At 33.2% G+C, this 26,056-nt stretch overlaps 1 protein-coding gene across 3 annotated transcripts in view; it reads left to right on the plus strand.

Moving 5' to 3' along the window:
* Kcnt2 (potassium sodium-activated channel subfamily T member 2) overlaps positions 1 to 26,056 on the plus strand; it is a 375,357-nt gene that overhangs the window by 240,567 nt on the left and 108,734 nt on the right. For all 3 annotated transcript variants that reach the window (XM_026409552.2, XM_026409554.2, XM_026409555.2), the window contains exon 14: positions 5,445 to 5,553. In XM_026409552.2, coding sequence (XP_026265337.1) covers positions 5,445 to 5,553 — 109 coding nt within the window. The remainder of the gene's footprint in view (positions 1 to 5,444; positions 5,554 to 26,056) is intronic.

Genomic DNA, 26,056 nt, shown 5'->3' on the forward strand with positions numbered 1-26,056 from the left:
CTCATGTGTTATGTGTTGTCAACTGGCAGCAGAGGAGAGAGGTTAAAATAAAAACCAATAGAACTTTAAAAGACAGGAAGGGAATGCAAGATGAAACAAATATACTTTTGGCTTGATAATGCTTTCTTCAACAAAAGAGGGAAATTTTAAGCCATGAAAAATGGATGGATTTGATGTATGACAATGAGTTATCTTTTTTCTTCTTTTTTTTTTTTTTCACTGCCTTCCACCACATACGTGGTATTCCCAGAAAAAAAAAAAAAGGAAAGATTTTAGGGAAAGTGATTTTGTCTACAAAAATTAATTCAGAAGTTGCACACTTTCAGACATAGTCCACCAGGCATCTCCTAGTCATGAGACCACCTCTATCTAAAAGGGAAACTGAGAAGCACAATTTCTACAACAGAGGCTATACATCCAACAGAATTGTGGTGGGGTGAGGTAAAATAAAAACCCTTTCTACTAAAAGGAAGAAAGAATGGAAATGAGAAGATAGTAATTTAAGCCACAGTTCCAATCTTTGACCCCCCCCCCAAGAGTCGATGCACAACTTAAAAAATACTTATATTGTAAACATTTATCTCTTCTCTATAAAAATACTTCAGTCATCATCAAAAGCTGTGTCTGGCTCAATGTCCATGATATATAGATAATCCCATCAGATCTAGATGGGGCTACTAATGATCTGACAATATATACAATCAGTATAGTTGCTAGCGGTTCCCCACTATCACCACCCCATATGGATATACAATAGTAGAGCAAGATAACAGTAATTAAATATTGTTTTTTGGAGAAGTGAAGAATGGGAGGCCCACAGGCATCATTGGTCCATAGCATGTACTATGGCACATGAATCAGGAGTCCCCTAACTCTGTGTCATAAATGTGTTTATTATCTCCTACTCTGCTTTGTTTGTTCAGTACTCTCTAGAGCCACCACTGAAGATGAAGTTGGAATGGAATTTTTTTAGTCCTTTCTGTGTCAGTACTGTGCCCAAATTTGTTTTCTAAGAACTTTCTTGAAATCTGAATTTTGTTGCCACCAAAATTTTGTTGTTCACATCTCGCTCTAGATTATAGTAGTTGTTCCCTTGACTTCATCTTAAACAACATATTTTGGGTGGGAAGGCAATACAGCACTTAATCTGATCCTGGCTACAGGTCTGGCTTTGTTGTGGCTGAGAAATCTTAAAGGGAGGCCTCTCATAAAGGCTCTGGAAAAAGTGTCATCTCCTGTTATTTAGGATCTGGTTCACTGTTTTTAGTTTTGCTAGTGTCCAGATTTCTGGACTCCTGATTAGATTTCTGGTTGCAAGTGAACAATGTCTATTTCCTTCTCCTCTCTGCTTACAAGGTTATTAATTCTTACTAGATCATCTCTAGATAGCACTAGAACCATCAAGCTGCTGTCAACATAAATTGGTAATTCTTGCCCTTTCCAGCTACCTCATCTATTGACATTTGGTTTATACATACAAAGTACAGTAGGGGGAAATAGCACTTCCTGTCATGAAGATACTTCTGCTTTATGCATCCATCTAATTTCTAAATTTTATATTACGATTATTATTATTATTATTATTATTATTATTTTGGTACCAGAGATTGAACTCAGGGGGGCAGTCAACCACTGAGTCACATCCACAGGCCTAGTTTGTATTTTATTTAGAGACAGGGTGTCACTGAGTTGCTTTTTCTGAGACTGGTTTTGAATTTGTGATCCTCCTTCCTCAGCCTCTCGGGCCACTGAGATTACAAGCGTATGCCACCATGCCTGGCTGTCTTCTATTTTTAATTGGAAAAATATTTGATAAAAATTGAGGTCCATAACTTGAAATGTCTTAGAAAAGGAAATATAAGTAACTTATATATCTGAAAAAGAACTAGCTCACTGTCACTTTCTCCAACACTGCTTGGTCATATATTTGATGATATTGATGTCCGTGAAAATGATTCTTTAAAGCCCTAGATTCATGTGTCTATAAATTCCCTCCTTTCAGTGTTATTGCCCACTGTATCTATTGCCCATTGAACTGTTATTGCCCATTGAACTGTTCAGAGCTATTTAATCTTTTATTTTTTTCCAATTAGTACAAATATCCCCACATCTAAATGCAGAAATATACATATATTTTTAAGACCAAGTTGCTCCTTAGATACTTGTATTGTGTTTGATCAGCAAGACATATAGCTTTCCTAATATTTGGGAAAAAAATGTTGTGCAGTCTGATGTTTTTAGGAATTATTGACAAGGATTAGAAACCCATGGGAACTAGTGAGAGTGGAAGGGGGTGGGTAAATAGGGAGAAATATGACTTTAATGAATTAATAAACTCTGACTGTCATATGGCGATGGGAAATGAGGGGTAATGTAGCCTGAAAGGATATTTTCCTTTTTTTTTTTAAATTCAGTATACAGGTTATTGGTTAGTATTAAAAACATGTCCCACAGGGAAGGGTATATTTAGACCTAAAAGGAGAGCTTTAAAGATATAATCAATTCTATTTTGCAGATTAAGTGTGGGCTCTTTGTAATATATGCTAATGAAGATTATTATCCAATTCAATATTCTATCGCAGTCCTCCCTTCATGTTTGCCATCCGTGGAGCTTAAATAGATTTTTTAAGTGAATGAATACTGATTTTACTGTTTGTCTAACAAGGAATTTTGCAATAATTATATATTAACTCATACCTAGGACAGTGGTTTTCATTCTATCTGATCCAATGTTCCCTTTTTACAGTAAATATTTTGTAACATTTCCTTTACAGTTTTGCAATGAAACTCAGTAAATATAACTATCTGTACACACAAATTTAAGACAATGTAACATTCTGTTTATAACATGAAGGAGAATCAGAGGGAATTGATTAATAACAGAGAAGCATGTTTTTCAATATGTAAATGTTCAAGTAAAGTACCCAAGAGAACACAGTGAAAAGACAGAAGTTTGTACCATTATAATGTATCAAAGACCAATGCTGACACTGGTAATATATAGTAATCAAATATGTTAAATTTATTATTGACATACATACAATGCTAAACAGCATAAAAATTCCTTTATTTACACCATGGTTATGTTCCTAGATAATTCAGTATGTTACTCTAAATCAGTACAAACCATTTATTTGTTTGTGGACAAAATTGCTGCCACTAATGATAATGTATGTACTTTTATTTTTAACAGTGGATGCATATCATAAAACTTTTACACAACTATAGAGACAAGATGAAGGCAAATACAAAAATGGCTACCTGATAGTTATTAGGTTTTTTCCTTCCTTTCAGTTTCTACTGATTATATGAATAAAATATAAATTAGAGTTTTTGAAAACTATCTACAACACATCATGATTTTCCCACAGCAATCCCTTTCCCCACTCAGATGCACACATTCATTGAAGTAAAGGGAAAGGAAAGAACCGAATATATTTCTTTTTAACTATTGAAGGAAGAAATTAAGGTAGAATATTTTCAAAGTATCCCACAAACACCATATTTTTTCATCTTTTTCTGCTGGAAAAGATACAGTTTGTGCATTATTGTTTGGGAAAGTTAATAATTTTCTGTGGCATTGCGTGTTTGGTACTCATATCTTCCAAATGTTCTGTTACAGGTTGATTTTTAAAAATTCTGTTTTGTAGCGAGGCATGGTAGTGCATGTCTATAATCCTAACAACACAGTAGGCTAGTTCAAAGCTATTAGGAGCAACTTAGTGAGGCCCTAAGCAATTTAAGACCTTGTCTCAAAGGAAAAAATGAAAAGGGCTGGGAATGTGGCTTAGTGATTAAGCAGCCCTGGGTTAATCTTGGTACCAAAAACAAACAAAACAAAAACAAAAACAAAAAAACCTAATTTGTGTCATTACAAATATACATATTTTTCTCAGTTTGTATATTATATATTACCATTTTGGTTTGAAACCTATGGATCCCCTATAGATTGCTATCATATGGATCCACTCTAATAACATTCTGCAGTTTTTTACATATTTGCTATACTCACTCAAAAATTATTTTTAGAAATATTGAAATGATAGTTTAAATGCACTATTCTTTTGCAACTGTTGGGTATCCTTCTCCACAACTCAAAATTATATTTTGAATCTTCTAGGCTTTCCTGTATTAAGTACTTATATAGTATTGAAAATTTTCCTTGAAGTTCATTATAATGATTAGGATAGAAAGAGTAAGAGATGTTGAGATTATTACGAGATCCTTGATAGTATAGGGTGTAAATCCTGAGATGTAATTATAGTATATAATTTATTCCGTGAAATATAATAGACAAAAATATTTAAAGTAAATCAGTTAAAGTTATATAAAAATATGAACTGGCCTATTTCAAATGCTAAATTATAAAAAAAGTAAAACTAAGTATACTATTTACATAGTCATTGAATTTGCTAAACTATTTCCCATTAACTTTTTTTGTTTCTACCTGAATTATATGGTTCTTGTGTTCATTTTATAGATCTGGCTAACAACTTCAGTATTCTATTCCTTAATAGCTAAAACTATTATCTGCTGCTTTAGGGTATGCCTTTTCTTAGAATCTCAACAGTGACTCTTTTTAAAATACCAGGTATAATTGCTCACTTGGAAAGGGAGGATTTCTTTTTTGGTTTTGTTTTTCAAAATAAGAAATACTGTGGAAAATCAAATATCTGGCATCTTGAAGCCTCATTACATTATGATAAAATACACTTGGGCCGAGTGGCCTCATCCCCTATAGATTTAGCCTGCATCCTCCCATATGCCACCATCTCCAGCATTATCTGTTGTTTTATGTCACATTGAATTTTAGCTATCAGTTATTATCTTTCCTGGCTTGAACTTATCATCTTTTGAGGTCTTGAGATTAAAGCATACCTTCAATTTAATTTAGCATTAATTTTTATTGATTGATACTACAGTTGCTTATATAGTATAAAATCTATTATTTCTGTGCTAGGTAAATTATCTATCACACCTCTTAAAAACTACTAAAACCGATGCTGTGTGGTTATAAATTTGGTAAATCATCATGGTTTTAAATCAATACTGTTGTATTGTGTGCTATAAAGTCAATCGAACTAACTAGACTTTACAAATTACGTGATACGTTTACCAGACTGCACCTCAAACAGTTTAAACTCACCTCCTTGGTATACATGAGGCTTAAGAAGATTAAGTCCTGTACCAAAAGTTGCCAGTTTTAATTAAGAATTATGGTTAGATCCTCAGGGCCTCCTCCCTCCCATTCACATAACCCACTCTCTACAACTCTCTTAGGAAACATTTCTGGGGAAACAAAATTGCACATGTAAAAGCATCTCTGAAACAATTATGTTCATATTGAGACTTTTTGCCATTTTATTTATTGTTTTATTTTTCATATTTAAAATATTACTCTCCCAAGGTAAATTATTCTAATTTACCTATTTTATTTCAAACAGATCATGTTGTTTGTGAAGAAGAATTTAAATACGCCATGTTAGCTTTAAACTGTATTTGCCCAGCAACATCTACACTTATTACACTACTGGTTCATACCTCTAGAGGGCAGTAAGTATATTTTTTTCTTTAAGATAACGTATTTAAACTAATATAAGTGCAGTTGTGTGTTTTACAACTTTAAAAATCCAACATATATAGTGAGATATGTACCAATATTTGTGTTTATGGGAATTATTTTCACCTAATAGAAATGTGTTCAGGGATTCAAAATTCACAGAAAGTTGAAAATGATTAGAATTTTTTTTTAGTACTCTTTAGATAACTTGTTGCATATTAAATTCTAAGTCTCTAAATGATTTGTTAGGTCTAGAGTAAGGGCATGGCTCTATTTCAAGAGTAAGAGTTATACAAGTAAAATTTTTAAAAAGGGATTGTAACAAACACTAATATAAGCACAAAGTCAATCAATTTTTTCTTCTTCGGATGTTTTTATGTTAAAGTTTTAATTATTATTTTTTATAGTTTTATAAAATTATTATAATTTATTATAGTTTTATAAAATTACTTAATGTAAAATAATTTGTTTTTTATGCAATTTCTAGGTGGCCCATAGAAATTTAGATCATCTGAACTTTAAAATTTTTATTTATTTACTTTGCTATTTTTATAAAATACAGTTTGACTTGGATGACCAAAGGAAATAGAGGAATCACAGTCACTGTTCTTATATTAAGAGACAAATGTTACATTGCATTTGACACATTTTCATATTTCTAACACTATTTTACACAAAATACTGATTTATTTCTTATAAATTCTAATTTGTATTTATGGTCATTACTCATTAAATTTGGTAAGTTAATTAATAGTTATTTAAATGAAGTGCCAATACAAGTAAATGTAGAACAAGGAAAACTCTTTCTTGATATTAAACAGTAGATGGAGCAAATAATGAAAATAATATATAATAAATTATGAAAATAATAAATACCCAGACCTATTTTAAAAATGGATTTTTCTATCTTTCCTCTAATTGTATTTCTGTTCTGTTGGGAAGGAATGAGGTTTCTCAGGAGCAGTTTCTCAAATTATGAATAGGAACATTTCCATTCTCTATATTTGCAAGACTTTCATCTGTGCAATGAAAGCTTGTGACAGGATTGTGGATGACATTGCTGCTTCTCTGCAAAAAGTTCACTGCATTTTGATGCAATTTTAAATAAATTCCTAAAATGCATTTTGACACCAATTAATTGAACAATAGTAGCCGTATCACATGTGTTTCTTATTTTTCCCATACCATCTTTATTACAGAAAAATATAACACTGAATATCTAGTTCAACTTCAATGTCATACATTCAACTATAAAACAAGGCGCACTGATAATATTTCATATACTCATTACTCATAGACTGAAGTTAAATTACACTTTGCAACTACTAGTAAATGTTATTTATTGACACAATTTTGGCAGTGAAAAAGATTGTAATTGACATAAGTTGAAATAGAATTTTGGATCCTTAGAATAAAATTTACCCCAATATACTCAAATGAAATTTGCCTTATTAAAAATGTGATGTCAAAGATGTTGTTATCACATAATTAAGAACTTCTTTTAGATAAGATTAACCTGAAAATATATTTCAAATCTGTGCCATATTAAATACTATGGCACACTATACTTTCTTTTTAGCATCTTTATTTAAATTTATTTCCATACTATAATTCACACAATAAATATGCATCTCAATATTTTTGGTATATTCATGGAATTTTTCAAGCATCATCACTATTTCCAGAATCCCACAAATAAACCTAACCTTTAGCCATTCCCCTTCATCCCCCCAATCCTTTCAATCCTAGGCAATTCCTAATCCTCTGTTTCTTATAAATTTGCCTTTTCTGGACACTGCACATAGATGAAATCATATAATATGTGTTAATTATATTTTGTTTAGTTGGGCTTCTTTCACTTGGCATATTTTAAAAGTTCGCCTGTATTATTCATCCATAGTTCATTACATTTTATAATTTATTATTATCCTACTGCAAAGATTTGAGTTTTTATTCATCAGTTAAAGAATATCAGTTGAGTTGCTCTTAATATTTGTGAAACTTTTTTTGGTTGGACATATGCTTTCATTTCTCTTAGGTATGTATGCCTAAGAGTGGAATTACTGAGTCTGTAGTCATTCTCTTTATACTCTTTTAGGAACTGGTAGAATGCTTTCCAAATATGCAATTTATTAGGGTTACAATATTCTTGCCAAAATTTATCATGGTTCCAATTTCCTCATCATCCTCAGCAATACTTACTACCTTCTTTTTGATCATGAGCATCCTAGTGGGTGTGAAATTGTATCTTTCTGGGGTCCTCATTTGCATTGTCTGTTGATGAACATTGATTTATGTTTATTGGCCACATAATCAAGATATAATGATATACCTTCATATCCTTTGCCCATTTTCATTTTCTAAATTTTTTTGGTTATAGAGTAGTAAGAATTTCTCATACATTCTAGATACAACTACCTTCTCAGATCTATACCATCACTTGAATATAAGTAATCATCAAAACAGATCATTTAACATTTCTGTTTTATTAAGAATATTGTTTGACTGAAGTTATTTTACCAAACCTTTTGTTATCTGTTAATTGAATATACAAGATTCTCTTATTAACAGAACATGTTTACAATTTAGCCTTTCAGCATCTGTAGAAATTAAAAGCTCAAATATATTGATTTAGTAATCAGAGAACTAACATGGAAGCTAAGTGAAGTAGTACAATGGGAAACATGTTGAATGGTCTAGGAATAGTTGTAGGCAAGTTTTGAAACCACTAATTGAAAACAAATCTATACAATAATATTCAAATTTCTCTATTTAAAAAAATGAGAATGATTTTACCACTTCACTGTCTCACAAATTGTGTTTTGTATCAATAATTATTGATATTCACAAGCAATTGGAGTTGCTTGGTTGATACAAAGGGAAAAAAAGACAATTTATGACTTTAAATTCAACAAGTACAGAAATAAATATAATCTAAAACCTAAAGTGTTCTCATTTTAAAATACACTTTTAAAGTAAATTGCTGTGTAGGGTATAGGTATTTATAGAAAATAAACATGATTTATGAAACAAAATAGACAAACACATCAGGTCTAGGAGATTAAATGATCAGCCCTTCTAGAGGCAGACCGGCCTTAGGTCATTGTAATAATGGAGGTACTGATTCTGCTCCAGAATCAGACAGTTTTACATTCTCAATTATTTTCATCCTTTCTTATTTCTTCATGTCTTTTAGCAGGTGAAGATGGGAATGCCTATAGAACACACATATTAATGATGAATTGCCTGCTTCTGTGCTAAAAATTTCTATCTTATATTTTGAAGTCTTTGAGCACAGTACTCAGATATAGTGTCCAAACTTGACTAGTATTCTTAAGCTCTTGCATTTTACTTTCCTACATGTTTACATGCTCATTCCAATTCCAGTTAATGTACAAGTAACAGAGTAGCTTTCATGTGACTTCAAATTACTGTTTTTTTTTAATTCACTGAACATTAATTCTGTATTTTAAAGCTTCACATTTACCTCTTCCTTTCTTAGATTTGTTTGAGTGTTGATTGCTCTTGATGCTTGTGTATCTTATTGTTAATCCAATTCACAATTTGATTTACTTAGTAATTATTTTAAAAAGGTAGGCATAAGTTTACTTTTTAGACACAATTACTATAGGCTGTGAGACATGGGACAACAAAATGGCAACTCTGAGTCAGGCTATTTTCCTACCATTTAGGAAGAAGTAAAAATGATAAAGGGGCAAACTAGGGCCAACTAAGGTTATTTAAAGCTTTCTGTAAAGTTCACTCAGGCCATTTATCTATCTAATGGTATCTCATTGGCTACAACCATGTCATGTGTTAAGGTCCATTTAAACAATTCTCAGACATCAGGTATTTTACAGTTTAATCTTCTTTAAGTAGAGAAAGACAGGGGAGAAGTGATTTATGAAACATTTTTGAGTAGTCAATACAATTTTTGTGATTCTGACAGAGAAATGATTATCATTAAAATTAAATATGTATGATAAAAAAGATGCTTTCCAATTCTGCATCAAGGAGCCTTATATTTTTGCATTAAAGAAACAGCAATATTTGAGTATTAAAATATGGATTGATTTTAATTACATCTGTTAGCAATGTAAATAGTTTCAAATTTAAAAATGTATTTATGCACATAAAACATGCATACATTTATTTAAACTTGGATATTTTCTCTTCTGAAATCATGAGGCTATATCTCATAGGAATGAAAAGGTAAATCTAGGGATCTTCAGAAGAGATATATTGTTTTATACTGATAACTGTGTTAGCTTAAATTTAACAAGTCAAACACTATTATCATTGCTAGTCAAATCTGGTGACACAAATTGGCACTATTAAAATTTTAAAAATTAATTATATTTGTTATATAGCTTTTCTATTATTATTACTTTTGATACTCCTTTACCTGAACTTTTAATATGTTACCTTTCAAAACCATAACCAGGTATATTATTATTATAAAATGTACCATTCAGAAACTTCTGTCATTAAAGCAAAAATTAAAGTCAGACTCTTTGGAAACCACATGTCCTAATCACAAATTAAATTCCTGTTTTTTAGTGTTCATGCTGCAAATGTAACTCATAAACTTAGGGAGGAAATGTGGCAAAGAGGAAAGAACAACAATTTTGGCAGACAGAAATGGTTGACTCACTAAATGCTAAACCCAATATTGAGCAATTACATGTTCTGTTTGACTCTCAGTAACTTTTATGGAACATTGAGATAACAATTTTTAGCTACTCCATTACTTTTTGTGTTCATTTTGCCATTGCTCATTGAATTTCTACTATGCAACAGCATCATGCCAGATGTTTTACATACAATAAGGAGTACACCAGAAAAAAATATATATTCTTCCTCTCAAGGAACTTTCATTAGAATTAATGAGACAGATAATATACCAAAATAAATAAGTAAAACACATACAATGTTTCAGAAGGCCATCGTACTATAGGGAAAATAAAGAAATGAAACGGTGGAGTTTAAGAATGTGACAGTAGGTCCCATTTAAATGATCTAGTCATATTTAAACTCCTCAGGTATATTTGATCAATGGCTTGACCAAATTAAAGTAGTGACCTTGTAGGTAACTGTCATATGATTCTTCCAGGTAGAAGTAAAAGCAAAACTCTTGAGACGCAGGAAAGCACATGTGTTAATTTGAGGAGCAGGAAGAAGTTCAGTGTAGCTGTAACAGAATAGAGAAGAGATAGATAGTAAAAGCTGAGATGTGAAAGGAAGCAACATGCCAAGCAATGATTTTAGATGTATTTTTAACAGTAATTCCCACCTTTGTTGACTGATTGAATATAGGAAGCAGAGCAAAAAGAAAAGGATGTAGGAGAATGGCATATTTTTGAACTGAGCAACCAAAATAAAATACCATAATACAGATGACCACAGTGTACTTTTTTTTTTATCTTGGATGAGTTAAATTTCAGATATTTTATTACACTCCTCCAATTTTGAACAGTATATAGGCTGGAAGTAAAGGGGAAGTCTACACTGAAGATATAAATAAAGACATAAATTCAGCTCCCATCAGCATAGGAATAACAAATTTAAGTCACAAAACTGGATGAAGTCAAGTGAGAGATTTCCTGAGGATGATGTAGCCATGCCTCAACATAGTAGGTAGTCTGTAGTTCTGTCATTGGCTTTATGAATCTCTAATATGCATCAAAACCAGTTGTCCAGTTTGTTATCAAATTTGAGAATGTGGAAGGAGGCAGAAGAGATGCTTTAAAAACAAACTGGGAAACCCAGACCCGGATGTTGATTTATGATGAGTGAAAAAAAATCCTATGTCTCACACATGTGTATATTACATCTAAATCAGAATAGTTATGGGCTTAACCAAAGTATGGCAATTATCATGATCATATGAAAGTAAATGTTAGCTACTTCATTGGCTGTTCTTTGAACAATGACTTTAATGAGAATGTAGATATCTGAATGTTCCCAAGTAATAATGGTAATGACATATATTTTTACCATGGCCAGTCTTTAAGTCACTGACTTAATATTACAGGAATTAGGATTAAATAAGTTTTGAAAAAGATGTCTTATGTACCTGCCTAATTGGAGCTTTTTATTCTCAAGTTGAGTTATAAGACCTATAAAATTCTTAAAAGATATGCTTACAGCAACCTTTCAAACATATGTGTGGAGAACATGAATTACAATAAGAATTTAAGAAAACACAAGTTATTTAAAGGAACTTAAATGATAAAACATTAGTTGAAATGTTGAAAATAGGTAAAAGATTAGTGGTTAACTTGTATAGATGTAAGCAAATAATATATTAAGAGAATGATAAGTCATTAGTACATTGTTTGCTGAAAATTTTTTATTTTGATTTATAAGAACAAAAACAAAGGAATGTTTCAAATACTAATAAGGTGCTATTCAATACTAATATATATTTTAGGTATTTTCAATGAATAAAAAGATAGGGAAAAAATATTACATTTCACAAATATATACTAAAGTAAAGGTAAACAAAGTGGCTCTTATATTTTACCAGAAGCGATTTTAAGAAGTTGTAATTGTGTAAATATGTTTCTCAGGGGTGGTTATTTCAAAAGAAGCCCTATATTAACTTACTGGGCAAGTATGTTATTTTCATCAATGGGATCAAACAGCAGATTTGGGTATTTCTTCAATATTCTTTGCAAAAAGAAATTTAATGAATAACAGTAACTATTAAATTCCACTCATTGTTTTCAAAGTAATTGGCATGTTAAAAATGGAAGAAAAAAATGAGAAATTCATGGGTTTTTCTTTAGTTTTAAAAGTTTTACTATACTTCTAACCGAATGCAAAGCATTTGTAAAGTTAAAGAAATGATTCTGTTCAACTTTCTATCCTGAGTACTTAAACTAAAGTGAATTTTAGGCTTTCTCAAATAATTATTTTACCAAAGATTGCATAATGGTTTTGCAAAATCTGCAAGCACAGTGGAGACACATTAAGCCAAATGCAGCATAATTAATTTTTTGTGTGGTATATAAATTATGGTTCTGTTATTTCATACAATTGCCAAATTTGTGTTCCATGGTAGAATTAACAATTTTGGGTGGGTGTTGATACTTGTCCTGGAAAATAAAAAACTCAAAGAAGATTGGGAAATACTGTACCAAACTCTGTCTTTATTTTTAAACATTTCATTTGAATTAGACTTATAAAAGAAAGTTACAAGAATAATACAGATAGATGCAACATACCCTTTCCTTATAGCTTCCAATATTGTTACCTTTTATAATCATAGTGCAATTAACAAAAGAAGATGTAACACTGGTGTAATGCCATTGACTAAATTGTTGATCTTATTTGAATTTCTAAGGTTTCTCTATTAATATATATAATTTCTGTTCCAGAATCTTACCCAACAACCTGTACTTTATTCAGTTATTTATCTCTTAGCCTTCTCCAAAACTTTGACAGTTTGACACAATTTTTCATCTTGCTGTTTGTATATAAAGTATGTTCACACCAATGCATGTCTTCATACATGTATTTTGGATAATGATGTCCATCACATTCCACCATCATTGCTAACTCCATACCCTCCTCCCTTTCCCTCCCACCCCTCTGCCCTACCTAGAGTTCCTCTGTTCCTCCCATGTTCCCCTCCCTACCCCACATAAGTCAGTCACCTTATATCAGAGAAAACATTCAGCATTTGTTTTTTGGGGATTGGCTAACTTCACTTAGCATTATCTTCTCCAGCTCTATCCATTTACCTGCAAATGCCATGATTTTATTCTCTTTTATTGCTGAGTAATATTCCATTTTGTATATATGCCATATTTTTTAATCCATTCATATACAGAAGGGCATCTAGGTTGGTTCCATAGTTTCCAAAGGACTTAAAAACACCATACTACAAGGACACAGCCACATCAATGTTTATAGCAGCACAATTCACAAAAACAAGGAATTTCTCAGAATAGTGTGGATCTTGCCAAATTGACACAAGAACCAAGCTAAAGGAGTTCCTAATGGGCTAAAATGGAATAATTTGAGCTACAAAACAAGTAATGAGAATATTAGATTTCAACCCATAAAATAAAATAAATACCCAGGATTCCATTGTGGTAAAGAATGTAACAAATAAAGGGGAGAAAAGGGATAACTCTTTTTTACTGATGAATTCCAAATTTAAAAAATGAAAAAGAAAAAAAAATAAGCAAACACTATGGTAATTATTGGGATCCCCCCAGTGTGTATTAATATTAGTGGGTGGAAGTTTAAGGAAAGCCAGAATAATTGTGTGACCTTGACATAATTTTCCAAGATATTTATTTTCTATGAAGGCAAATTTTCTAACTTTATAGGAAAGAAACCTGACAAATACCACCTCAAACAAGGAATCAAGGCAAGTATTGTAAATAAAAGACATGTCACTCACATTACCCTTCCCATGATACACAAAAGACACCGGGTAGCTTCTTTTGTGGTCCTGCTGACCTTTCTATTCATAAGGAAACATCAGGTGCACCTATATCGGATGCTTCTATAATATGACTGATGCTCTTCAACATCAAGGGAGCAAAAGATGAGCAAGGGAGTTTACCATTTTGTTTTTCAACATTTTACTCAGCTTAATTTGAGGAAGTTTTTAAATCCTTTTAGATAGTATTGTGACTGGAAGACAAAGAGAAACCAAAGACAAAGGTAAAACAAAGGCAACAGGTCACTGTGCTGAACCCCACAGCCTGGAACCCACATCTCAGTCGGCACTTGATGGATCTGGGCTGCACTTGGCAGAAGCCCCTAGTGCTTTCCAGATTGGTAGGTCAGTGACTTCACATGAAATTAGCCATGAGTACCTCTTGCTATTATAACCTAACACTAACATAACCTAACATAAATTATGGTTCTGTTATTTCATACAATTGCCAAATTTGTGTTCCATGGTCTCTGGTTTTAAATACTGTGATGAAAGAAAAGGAAAACCCAGTGTCTTCCAGCACCAGAAAAAGGACCAAGAAAAATCACTGGGGAGGGAAGGAAGGAAGGAGGTACAGAGAGAAAAAGAGGGAGATTTTTCTCTGCCTTTAGTCCTGAGCTCATCACAGAGGGCCCAGGGAATCAGCTGTCATGTGGGTGGAAGGGAAAGTTTCTCAAAAGTAATAGGGATTATAATTACCACCCTGACTGCCAGAAAGGAAAAGAAAAAAACGGGTGGGAGAGCATGCTCAAATGAGCTATCTTTAGCTCCCTTGGAAGTTTCACACTCAAAAACTGTGACAGAGGACTATATTTTGTAATCTGGCAAATCTAGTTCAGTCACCCTCCTTCTGTAGGTGGATAAAATAGAGTACCAGCAAAGACGAGAGGCACTTTGATTTCTCCTTAGAGTGAAACACAGACACACACAATTTAAAGTTTTAATATGTTTGATAGCTCTAGGTCAGTAATTGTCACTTGGTGTATAAAACATGAACTCTGTTTGATATAACTTTTAAAAATCTGAACCTCTGACTCCATTAATAGATTTTTGTGTGCTTTTCAGTGGTTTGCATCATATTTAAAATTATTAACAGGCTTTTCCAAACCCCACATCATCTTCCCACCCCTAGTGTCCCATACTCATGACCTTCTAAAAGCATCAAGGTGGACAGATATCCTTTATCAACGGATGTGTCTGGCTGCATAATGGCTCCCTGCTTCCTTCTGTTCTCATGTACTTCTTAGAGAGAGAGTGTAGCTGTAAGCTACTCAACTGGTTACAACAGCTGATGTCTTTTGTAGCCAGCTTCCAAGTGAGCCTTATACCCACCATCTGCACTGGTTGTTCTGAGGGGAATCATCAGAGTTTTCTTTTGAATGAACCTAGTGAGATCTATCAGCCTCTTAAGCACCCCCGACAGGCTGTTCATTTACATCATCCTGTGTCTCCTTGAGCTCCATAAGGTGAACCCTGGGGCTCATATATTAGCCTAGTAATGGACCCAGGGAAATATAGACACCTACTCTGACAGATTCATCATGTTCTTCTCTCTGTGTGTATTGGTGTGTGTATGTAGGGGGTGGGTTCTATGGTGACTGTCTGCATCAATTGGTTCTTTATCCTGCTTCATACCTAAACCTAGGCTGCTATTCAGCAAGCTATATCTTGGGAAGGAACGTTAGAACTTCCTGCTGCTCAGATTCCTAAATAACCTGAAAAGGCCTTTTTCATATTTCCACTCCATGCCTTTCCATCTCTTTTACCAAGTGGTGTGACTTTCACTGTGTCAATAATCTACACAATTGCTGAGGTTGTGGTTCAGTGGCAAAGCACTTGCCTATCATGTTCGAGGCCCCTGATTCAATCCCCAGTACTGCCAAAAAAAAAAAAAAAGAAAAAGAAAAGAGAAAGAAACTACACAATTGTTCACACTTGTCCTTCTAAAACCTTTTTTACCTCACCTTACTCTTCTCTAAATTTCATGGATTTTCTTGGCTATAGTATTAATGTGTTATGTATATCAGACAATAATACCACTAACTGGGAAGGTTAATCAACGGAAATTTATTTTCTTACAGTTCTGGAAGTTAGCAGTCCTGTTAGGTTTCTCCTGAGACCTTCTCCTTGGCTTGTGGATGGTTGAATTCTTGCTGTGTGTGTCTTCACATGGTGCTTTCTCTGTGCAACCACATTCCCTGATGTCTTTTGTGTGGCCAAATTTCCTCCATTTATGAGGATACATGTCAGATTTGATCAAGGTTCACTTTGATAGTCCAATTTTGACTTAACTATCTCCTTACAGGCTGTATCTCCAAATGCAGTCACCTTCTGAGGTGCTGAGGGTTAGAGTTGCCACATAAGAATCACAGGTGAACCCAATTCAGCCCATAACACTGTGGAGCTGGGAGATACCATGGGTTCTACTAGGATACCTTATTCTACAAATTGTTCTTGATTTCACCATGTAAACACTTCAGCTGATTCTCTAGACGCCTGCTTCTTTTATCAGGGACATTAAAAGAAATGATATTGTCCCAACATTCCTGGTGGTTCTTTCTCCATTTCTTCCATGGCAAAAAAATCAAAACCACAAACAAATCAAAAAAGTACTACAAGATGGAGACCTGAATGAAGGTAGTTATAAGAGAGGGAATGAATGGTACCTGTCTTCAATTTACTCTTATTTTTCTTTTATATAAGCCAACATTGTCTGAAATTCTGCATAGAAATGAATTTTATTATGTGTTTCTGAAAAATCAGTGTGACTACCTAAGAAATACTTTCCTAAGCTCACTTAATGGAAAACCCTTCTACCAGAAAGGTTCAGGTAGAAGGGTTTTCTATTAAACACATTTTGAGTAATCTGTTTACTGCTCTGGCCTGGCAGTCTTCTGCTGGGACAGCCTTTAATAGCTCAGCACTCACTATCAAATTAGATCTAAATACTTCCGTTTTATTTTTTTAAGGCTCACAATGCTGTAGTACTAACTTATTTTTGTATCCTTATCTCCTGTGATTCTCTTTTATATAGCATGTGCTCCAAATAACATGATCCTAAATATACTTCGTAGTTTCCGCCTTCGACTTCTTTTTAAAATGTGGTTCCCTCTGCCTTGAATTCATTTCTTCTACTTTCTTAGAAGATTTTGTTAAGACAAAAAATCTAGCTCTTCATGAACATTTTTTTAAACTCCCCAATTTAATGTGATTTCTTCCTTATAGGAACTTGCATAGAATTTTATTAGATTCTACCAGGGTATGTATTGTTATATTTCATGTTTTTATTTTTTTTTTGTAATTGTATTTGTATTGTAATTTAATTTAAGGTAGAAAATGTGTCTTGTACATTTTATGCATTCCGTAGTACTTTCCACAATGTAGATATTCAATTAAGAGTTAAAGGAAGTGAAAAGTACACTAAAGAGGATTCTTTGAAGCTTGTAATTCAAAGTATTTTGTGACCCATATACATATATCTGCTTTCCCTCATGAGACTCCATTGAAATAATCACAAAGAAATAAAGAATCATAAGCTTTCATCAGTGAAAAATAAGGGAAAGCCATGGGAGATTTCAATGAATTTCTGAGAGGTGAAAAGTAAATAAAAAATTTCTGGCAAAACCCCTATCCCAGAATATGCTTAGGAGGTGATACACTAGGACAAACACCAGCCTCCACTAGGACTCTGGGGTGCAAGATTTCTACAAAAAGAGAGCAAGGATTAATTAAAGTTCTGAATGCAGAACAAGGAGTTTTCACACCTCCATTATCTACAGTACCACTTCCTGATATTCATATCTAGTCAAGAATTTATTACTGGAAAAAATCAAAATTTTTCTAACAGAAATTTTTAAAAATGAAGTATTCACTAGCAGATAATTTGGAGTTAAGGTTCAACTCTCTGTAATCAGATTGGAAGCCCCATACTAGACGGACCAATCCCTTCTCACTTACTCTAAGGTGAAACCTGCCATTTAACAAATTATATTAAGGAAGAACAGGATCCATTTAATATTTCTATATCTTGTAGTCAGAATTTGTACATGTGACTCTTGTTAATTGCTAAAGTCATCATGCAGAATTAAATAAGGGGTATATATCCAGTTCAAAGGAAAGCTACTACTTCTAGTTGAAATGGAATGGTTTGGGTTTCATAGGGAAGATTTGGTCTTTTATATTCACTAGTAAAGAGTTTCTTTAGAAAGTAAAGACTATCTCATTTGAAAGGAGAAGAAAATATATCATTTTGGAAACCAAGAGAATTTCAGTAAATGAGGACAAAAATACATTAAAAGAGGTATATTTCAAAAGTAGAGACATATAGGTAATAGCTTTAGAAAATATTGAAGGACTTATAGAAGGATTGCAGTGGTTGTTAAAACGACAAAAGGCTATAGATATATTCAGTTCATTTGGTTTTTAATTTGTACAAAATTAACTACAATTTCTTTTTATATGTTTGTAGAACAACTGCATTTTCTAAATTTTGAGGGAATAAAAGGGGCCTTACCACATAAACCCGAAAACAAAAATAGCTTAAAATTAGCATAATTATTATTGTTAGAGTAAAAAATAAAAAGAGAGTCATGGTGGAGAAATATAAGGAAAGGCTTACTGAAATTACAAAAGTGCTGAAATTTAAAAAATTTAATAAAAGTGTTGAAACGTAATCTTATAGTTGAGAATTTCACATAAAAATGCAGAGATGGAATATATAAGGAAAAGGATTAGAAGCCCAGGAGATTCATCCAGCAGTGATAATACCAGATAGAGTGGAAGTTCCGGAAAGAAAAATGGAAGGAAATGGGGTGTGTGTGAAATTCTAAGACAAGAAGGGAAATTGAAGTCTTTAACCTGACAGGGCCTCCTGTCTGCGAGGTCATAATAAATGAAACATTCATTAGATAGAGACATAGCATTACCAAATTACAAAGGAAAAATTGATGCTGAAGAAAAATTTCTTCAAACTTAGAGAAAGAGGGGAAAAAAATGTCTGTGTTGGTTACAGTTCTTATAGTGCAGACAAGTCTATGCATTTTGCTAGTTTTAAGAACAAACATTCATAAAAAGTTATGGATAGCCCACAGAGTCACTGGGAGAACAAGAAAGTTAGCCTCTGTCTAGACTGAACTTGCTTAAACAATTCCCAATGCTGAAACAAACAACTCATTAGAAAAAGGAGTTTGGGCCTCTTCAAACCCCCAAACCCTTCTTCCTCTGAAACATCTGCTGAAACAAAACTGGTGCTCAATGCCTTGTTTCCTCATTTAGCTCACTCCCAAAATAAATTCCTACATTTGTGTCTAATTGATAGAAACCAGGTCACATATCAGCACCACAGCTAGGAGCAATGATTCCTAAAAGTTACCATTGAGAAGAGGTTGGTCCAAATTAGAAAAGTCAGGCATGGAGTCTCAACAGGAGACTGGAATAAATCAGAAGTAACATGTAGAACCAGATGTACATTTCCCTTTCCAAAATGGGGTTGGGGTGCAGGGGGCGGGGGGGGGGGCAAAAAGAACTGCAAGAAAACTAAAATCTGTGATAAAACAAATGAAAAATTACTTGAACATTCTCTCTAGTGCAGCTCAGGAAACTGGTAGTTAAGCTCATATATTTATAACATTCCATTTTACTCTGCAGTGAATTCCATTGTAGTAGTCATGATAATGTAATCACTGCTCACAAGTTTTCTACTTTTAATCGAAAGGCATAGACTTATTTATAGCTAGTAAGCAAACTACCAGTAATTCAACTTTAACAATATAAAAATAACTATAGTAATTAATTTGGAAGTAAAAGTTGAGATAAGATTTGGAAAGGAATTGTGTATCTATTCCTAAGCTTACAAAATAGAAAATTGAGTCTGTGTCTAGAGATGGTTAAGTATGTTGTATTAAAAAGTACCTCATAGATATTAATTTACAAACTAACAACTTGTGAGTCAATTTCTGCTGGTAGATTGGTTTGATTTGGCTACCAACATGGCATGCACATTTGTTTTGTTTTTGAATCTGCCACTCAGTGGATATGTTAACAATCGGCTAACCACAAGTATGAACATCTGACATGGCTCTCTTTTTACCTTACTATACTTACTCTGCACATATAAAAGTTCAAGTGCACTGCAGAAGAGAATTTAAAATAGCTGTATGATTATATGAGCTGCCTTGGGCAAATCCATTCTGAGATAATTCTTTCATATTTCATAGAAAGAGATCGATAGATACAGTTCAATGGTAGGAAAATAAAATTTAAGAATATGAATAGGAGACACCTTAAAAGTCCTTCAATTAAGCTCAGGATTTGGAAGGATGTGTTTTTAATTTTTTGGTTAAACTTTACGCTATGAATGAGGTAAAATGCTAAAAAATATTTAATTAAGTGTTAACATAATGCTATGGTTTGGTCATTCATTCATTCATACATTCCATAAACAATAATCACATGCATTCATACAGTATAAGGTATGGTAAAGAGTTTGAGAAATCAGACCAAGACTCATGAAGAGACTCTTGATTGGGTTTGTGATATTGCAGGGCAGCACACAATTTTCAACATGGCTTACATATGGATTTGGAAAGTATTCCAAGTGTCCCCTAATTTATTTTATTAGTAAAACTATATTTTAGTTGTGGTGGTACGAGATTTTGTACTTTGAAAATAAATCAAATGACAACAGCAAAGTGTAGCAAAATCTCCTGAGATCTAATTAGTTTTAAAAGAGCAAAGAAAGGCAAATAATAAAACATAAATAGCAACAGTGAGAGCTTCCCAAACTCCTATATCCTTATGCATTTATATTTTGGACTGTAACTCTTCTGGCACATGTTTCATGTTCTAAACTGAAGGGACTGGTATAGTGATGTAATGTCAATGCACAGGGCAGGAAGCACTTGAACAGAAGCTAAGCATATGGCATTTAGTAAGCAAGAAGGTGGGCTGTGCTCTGAGAGCCAGAGGGAAGACACATTCTGGCTATAAATTTTTATTAATGCTAAAATGGAATAGTCTAAAATCAGTGAGATATGACTTAATAATGGAACTAAAGAGCTGAAAGTGCTGTTTCATTATGATGAGTTAATTTCTTTTTTTCACCTGGCAGTATAAAAAGTAGTTGAAAACTCTTAGCAGAGCTTTAAGATTATTTTTGGCAATACTTAATAGGAATTAAAGGAGCTCTACCAAAACTCCTATTGAAGTTATTGAAGGAGAAATCAATTTCAAGGTCAGTGAATTTTGGCCACCTTCATTGTGCAATCCACCTTTCAAATCTGACTTTTAAGCTCTTTTTCATTTCTTATTGAAGTAGCTCTCTTTCAAAGGGTGTTCATTGCCTATGTTCACTCTCAGTAATTTTTGAAAACTATATAGCATTTCTCTATTCTTTCCACTTGCAACAGCAGTATTCCTTATCCTTAGAATGGCAAACAGGTTTCCAGTTCCATCTAGTGGTAGAAAATTGATTATCACCTTCTATATTGTAGGTGCAATTTTTAATCTTAGAACTCAGGTTTCTGTTTTGACGTCTGAAAACATAAAGTTGCTATTCAAGAACAGAAAGGCATAAGCAGTTTCCTAGTAGACTGAGGTATGTGAATCTTGGGTTATATTACTTCTATCTAGAGTTCTCCAGTATTTTCCTTTTTAGAAAGATAACCCTACATCTGTAGAGTCCATTTTATCTGCAGACTAGGAGGAATAAGTGTTCCCATGAAGTTATGATAACTGTTTATTTTGTAACCTTACTTGTTTTGGAAGCTTTTGTGCACCCTGTACACCATAAATTATAATTAATAAAGACATAGTCTGTACTGTCAATAAAAAAGATTTTTTGTCACTTTCTTTCTTCAAATAAAATTTAAATGGCATCCTTTTCCTAAGTCCAAGTTTTTCACACTTACATGTAAAGTATTTTAGTACTTACTAAAAAATGAATTTCATATCAAATATATCTCTTTTTTCCACTGATGTGCAAATAATTTCACTTGATAGCAAAAATGAGTATATAATAGCAAGTAGTATGACAATCCATGTCAATTTTGATGAATCTGAAACTGATTATTGATCATGTGTTCAACTACTGTAGTTAGTACTGAAGAGAACAAAATCTACTAGAAAAGTAACCTGAGCAATTAGAATCCAGAGGCGTTTAAAAAAGCACGTATAATATTGTGAAAGAGGTGGATTCCCACTAATGATTACATTGTACAGCTTACAGGCTTGTAAACATTAAGTGCTTGAAAACATTAAGGCGGCTCTTTAGTTTACCATTAGTGTGACAGAATTCTTTATATTTGTAAAGAAAACATAGAAGGAACAATCAATTTTACTGTCTAACATTTATTAATGTGAATTTCACAAAAACATCTAGCTTGAAAAACATAAGTTGTCCATAGAATGAAGTTTTATACTGTTTTTTTTAAAAATACAAATCACATCACTGAGCAGAATAATTCAGTATATCCTTGATAGAGGAACAGAGTATACAATATTATATGGCTTCAACATATCATATCTGTAACAGGAAATTCCAGTTAATTCCTTTATTTCTCTCTTTAGGAAAATTCAAATTGGAAAAACGTTTAAAACAAAAATATGTAAGGGTCTTGTATTGAATTCAAAGGTCTATACTAAAATGCATTTTTGCAGAGAGCAGACCCAAGTACTCAGTAGCTAAAAGCCCTTTTTCCGCTTGGTTGATCATATTGAAGTGCAAGATTGGAATGTGAGTTAATTTGCTCTCTGGCAATAAATACCCTTTTGCCTTGGAGGTATAATTATGGATTAATGAGAAATGTGCAGCTTGTGTTTAAAAGCAAAATCAGTTGTCAGAATTGATTTATATACAATCCAAAAGTTGGCTGGAACAAATAATATCTATAACTTGGGAATGATAAACAGAATAGAACAACTACTTTTTAAAAATGAATACTTACTATGTTGAGAGGGACTTTCATATTGTCCCAGATTTGGTGATTACAATTCATAAATGAGGACAAAGAAGAATAAAGTATCTCATTTTGTTTTCTGATCTTCCTACCCTTCTATAAAAAGATAATCAGAAAGAGTGGCCAACAGAGGAGGGCAAGTGCTTTCCTCAGCCTGGTGAACTGAGGTGCTAGTGATCTACTTATTACTCCTGTGGAATAGAATATCTGCTGGACATGGGAGTTAGTGTCTCTTTGCTGGTTACATAGCTGCTTGGGTAGTTCTCTATTGGAACATGTGGAAAGGAAAGGCAGAGGTGGCATGTCAGAAGCAGAGAGAGTTGCCCAGCAGCTACATCCACATCATGTGTATCCCAAAGCACAGCTGATAACTTTAAAAAGTTTGAGCTAAATTTCGTCTTTCCTGTACATTCCACAAAGTGAAGAGACTTAGGAAACTAATAATCATGGTGTGTCCCAATAGCAAGTAAGCTGAAAGAGTGGTTACCACTGATAGTATATTATCTTGCCCCCTGCAAGTATTTTCACATCTCTGCAAGATTGCCAGGGTTTGGTAAACTTTCTCATAGAATATATCGATGGCCAGTTAGTTAACTAATCCACAGTACAGGAACAGCCCAAGAAAATCAAGCCTGCATTTGTAAGATTGGAGCTACAAACTGGGAGGTTTGGGGTTTAATTTGAATGAAACTTGAACATGATTTCAAAGAAATGAGCCTGGGAGATTTGAAATTCCATGGCTCAAAGCCATTGTCCTGAAAGGAGTTTGCAATTTACTTCACTAGACATTTTTTTTCTCCTTTTTCCTAATCAATTTATTTCTTTTCAGTTTTTTTTTTGTTTGTTTGTTTTTTTTTTTGTTTTTTTTTTTTTTATTCACACTAAGACATTTCGGTTTAGGGCTAAAATGCAGAGGATAACAGATAAAACTTCTTTTCCTTCTAGACGCCCCCATCAGTTTTCCCAATATTCTCATGACTAAGGTACTGGGTACCTGAATTCTGCACATGCTTTTATTCTAGGGAATAGAGACCTACGGGTTTCCTTCAAATATCAAACACTGCCTATGCTGTATTTTCTCAATAGAATATTTCACTTTTATATTTCTGTTCTTTTTTCTTTATTTTTCTACTAACGTTTTTACAACAGCTATAGCTGGCAATTACTTGAAAATAAAAGTGAACATAAACCTGACTAGGAAATATATTTTACAATTCAGTTTTTAGTTGATATAGTACAGCAGCCTTAAAGTGCGCAAAGGAAACAAGATTATGCTGTTTTACAAGTTGAAGTACTCTTTGAGGTTAAGACAAGTAAGTAAATACAGGACATTTTCCCTACATGTTCATTTGGTATAAACCCATTACAAATCTTCATTAGATGGCTTTTCATAATTTTAATTAAGCATTCTATTTTGTCATTTTTGCTCCTTAAAGCTTTGTGTTTCTATTGTTGCTATTTTTACTTAATTATAAAATTCATTTCATATGACATTAAGTGCATTTCATGTCCATTAAGAATTATGAAATTCATTGAATTCTTTTTCTTAATTCTAATAACAAATTCATCATAAGTTAAGTAATTTGTTAGACCTTAAAAAGAATTTATTTTGCTTAAGGAGAAAGGAAATATATAATTGGAAAAGCAGCACATTAGTAATTGAACTTGGAGAACAATGTTAGCTTATTCTTTGTTCATTTAACAAAACATTTATTAAACACTTACTCTGTGTCAGAAGGGATGGCACATCTGGGAAAAAAGTGGTAAACAAGACATGATCCTTTTCTTAATGGAGCTTATTTCACAGTAAACAAGACATTAAGGATTAATTAATACAATTCAGTGTTACAGTGTTATGAAAAGATAAGTACACTACTGAAAAACTGAGGAAGAGTGATTAAGCTGAGGGTCAAGGAAGGAGCAGGCCATAGGAGAGGGCAGGAACAGCACTATGACCAAAACCTGGATATATGACAGTATTTTGTTAATACTGTGCTTGGCTAGAGCATGTAAGAGAAAGATGATAGTAGTTGGTGAAACCTCAAAGACAGTCATAGAGTAATTCAGGAGGGCTTTGGAAGTTGATAAAACTGTTCAACCTTGTATATCAGAGGAAGCCTTTTAAACATTTTCAATAGGAAAGTAACATCAAGTGATGTAAGGTTTTGAAATTTTCCATCTCCTCAAATATTATCATTTTTATGTTTGGACACCTTTATCTTCTCATCTTTCTTTCTCCAAATAAATGCATTTGTAAAAATGAGTTTTGGAGGCAAGAAAGTAAGTTAGGAGTGATTTAAAAGTTTAAGAATTGATAATAGAAAGAGATAGGCAAATTGGTGAGTTCAAGAGACACCTGGGTGGTAGAATATCCAACCTGACTTCTAAAAGGAACTCCAAAGCTGCTTTCTCCTCCTTATGCTGCCCCCTCTCAGCTGTGAAGCAGCCAGAAAAATCATTGCCCCTTCTTCTTATAATAGTAAGAAGTTCCTAAAATTAGAGGGAGGAATGAAGCAGGATTAGACAGGCAGTCAGTGTAGATAGGTAAATAGAGTCAGGTTGGATCAAGGAGGCCAATTTTAAGTGAGTCTGAGAAGTTGGATTCTGTCCCCTGAGTGACTGAAATGTCAATTCCTTCAGAGCCCTTCCACCACCCTTATCAAGAACCTGCCCCTGCTCTAACCTGTTGCCAAGGTAACCTGTCCCAGGAATTTACCCTCCCTACCAGAGCTATAAGGTTGTTAATGTGTTTTTGGCTACTCCATCCTCCCATTCCCCTTTCAGCCCAACTGTTTCTCACCTTTTGGCCCTCCCACTGAATATTCCTGGGCCTAGTCACTAACTGCAGGAAGGAGAAAGATAAGGGGGAAAAGATAGGAGGACAAAGGAATCCTAGGACATACCAAAAAGGCAGAACACCTTGCCTTTTGGGATACCAGGATAACAGCTATGGCCTCTGTGTTACCCCTGCTTCAGATGCTTAAAAAAAAAATTAAAGGATTCTTTGTGTAAAAACTTTGACAATATATTTCCTATTCATTTATGCAATTATTTCCTTTATTCAAAAACAAATTTTGAATTAAA

The sequence above is a fragment of the Urocitellus parryii genome, chromosome 9 (genome assembly GCF_045843805.1).
Source record: "Urocitellus parryii isolate mUroPar1 chromosome 9, mUroPar1.hap1, whole genome shotgun sequence".
Taxonomy (NCBI): Eukaryota; Metazoa; Chordata; class Mammalia; order Rodentia; family Sciuridae; genus Urocitellus; species Urocitellus parryii.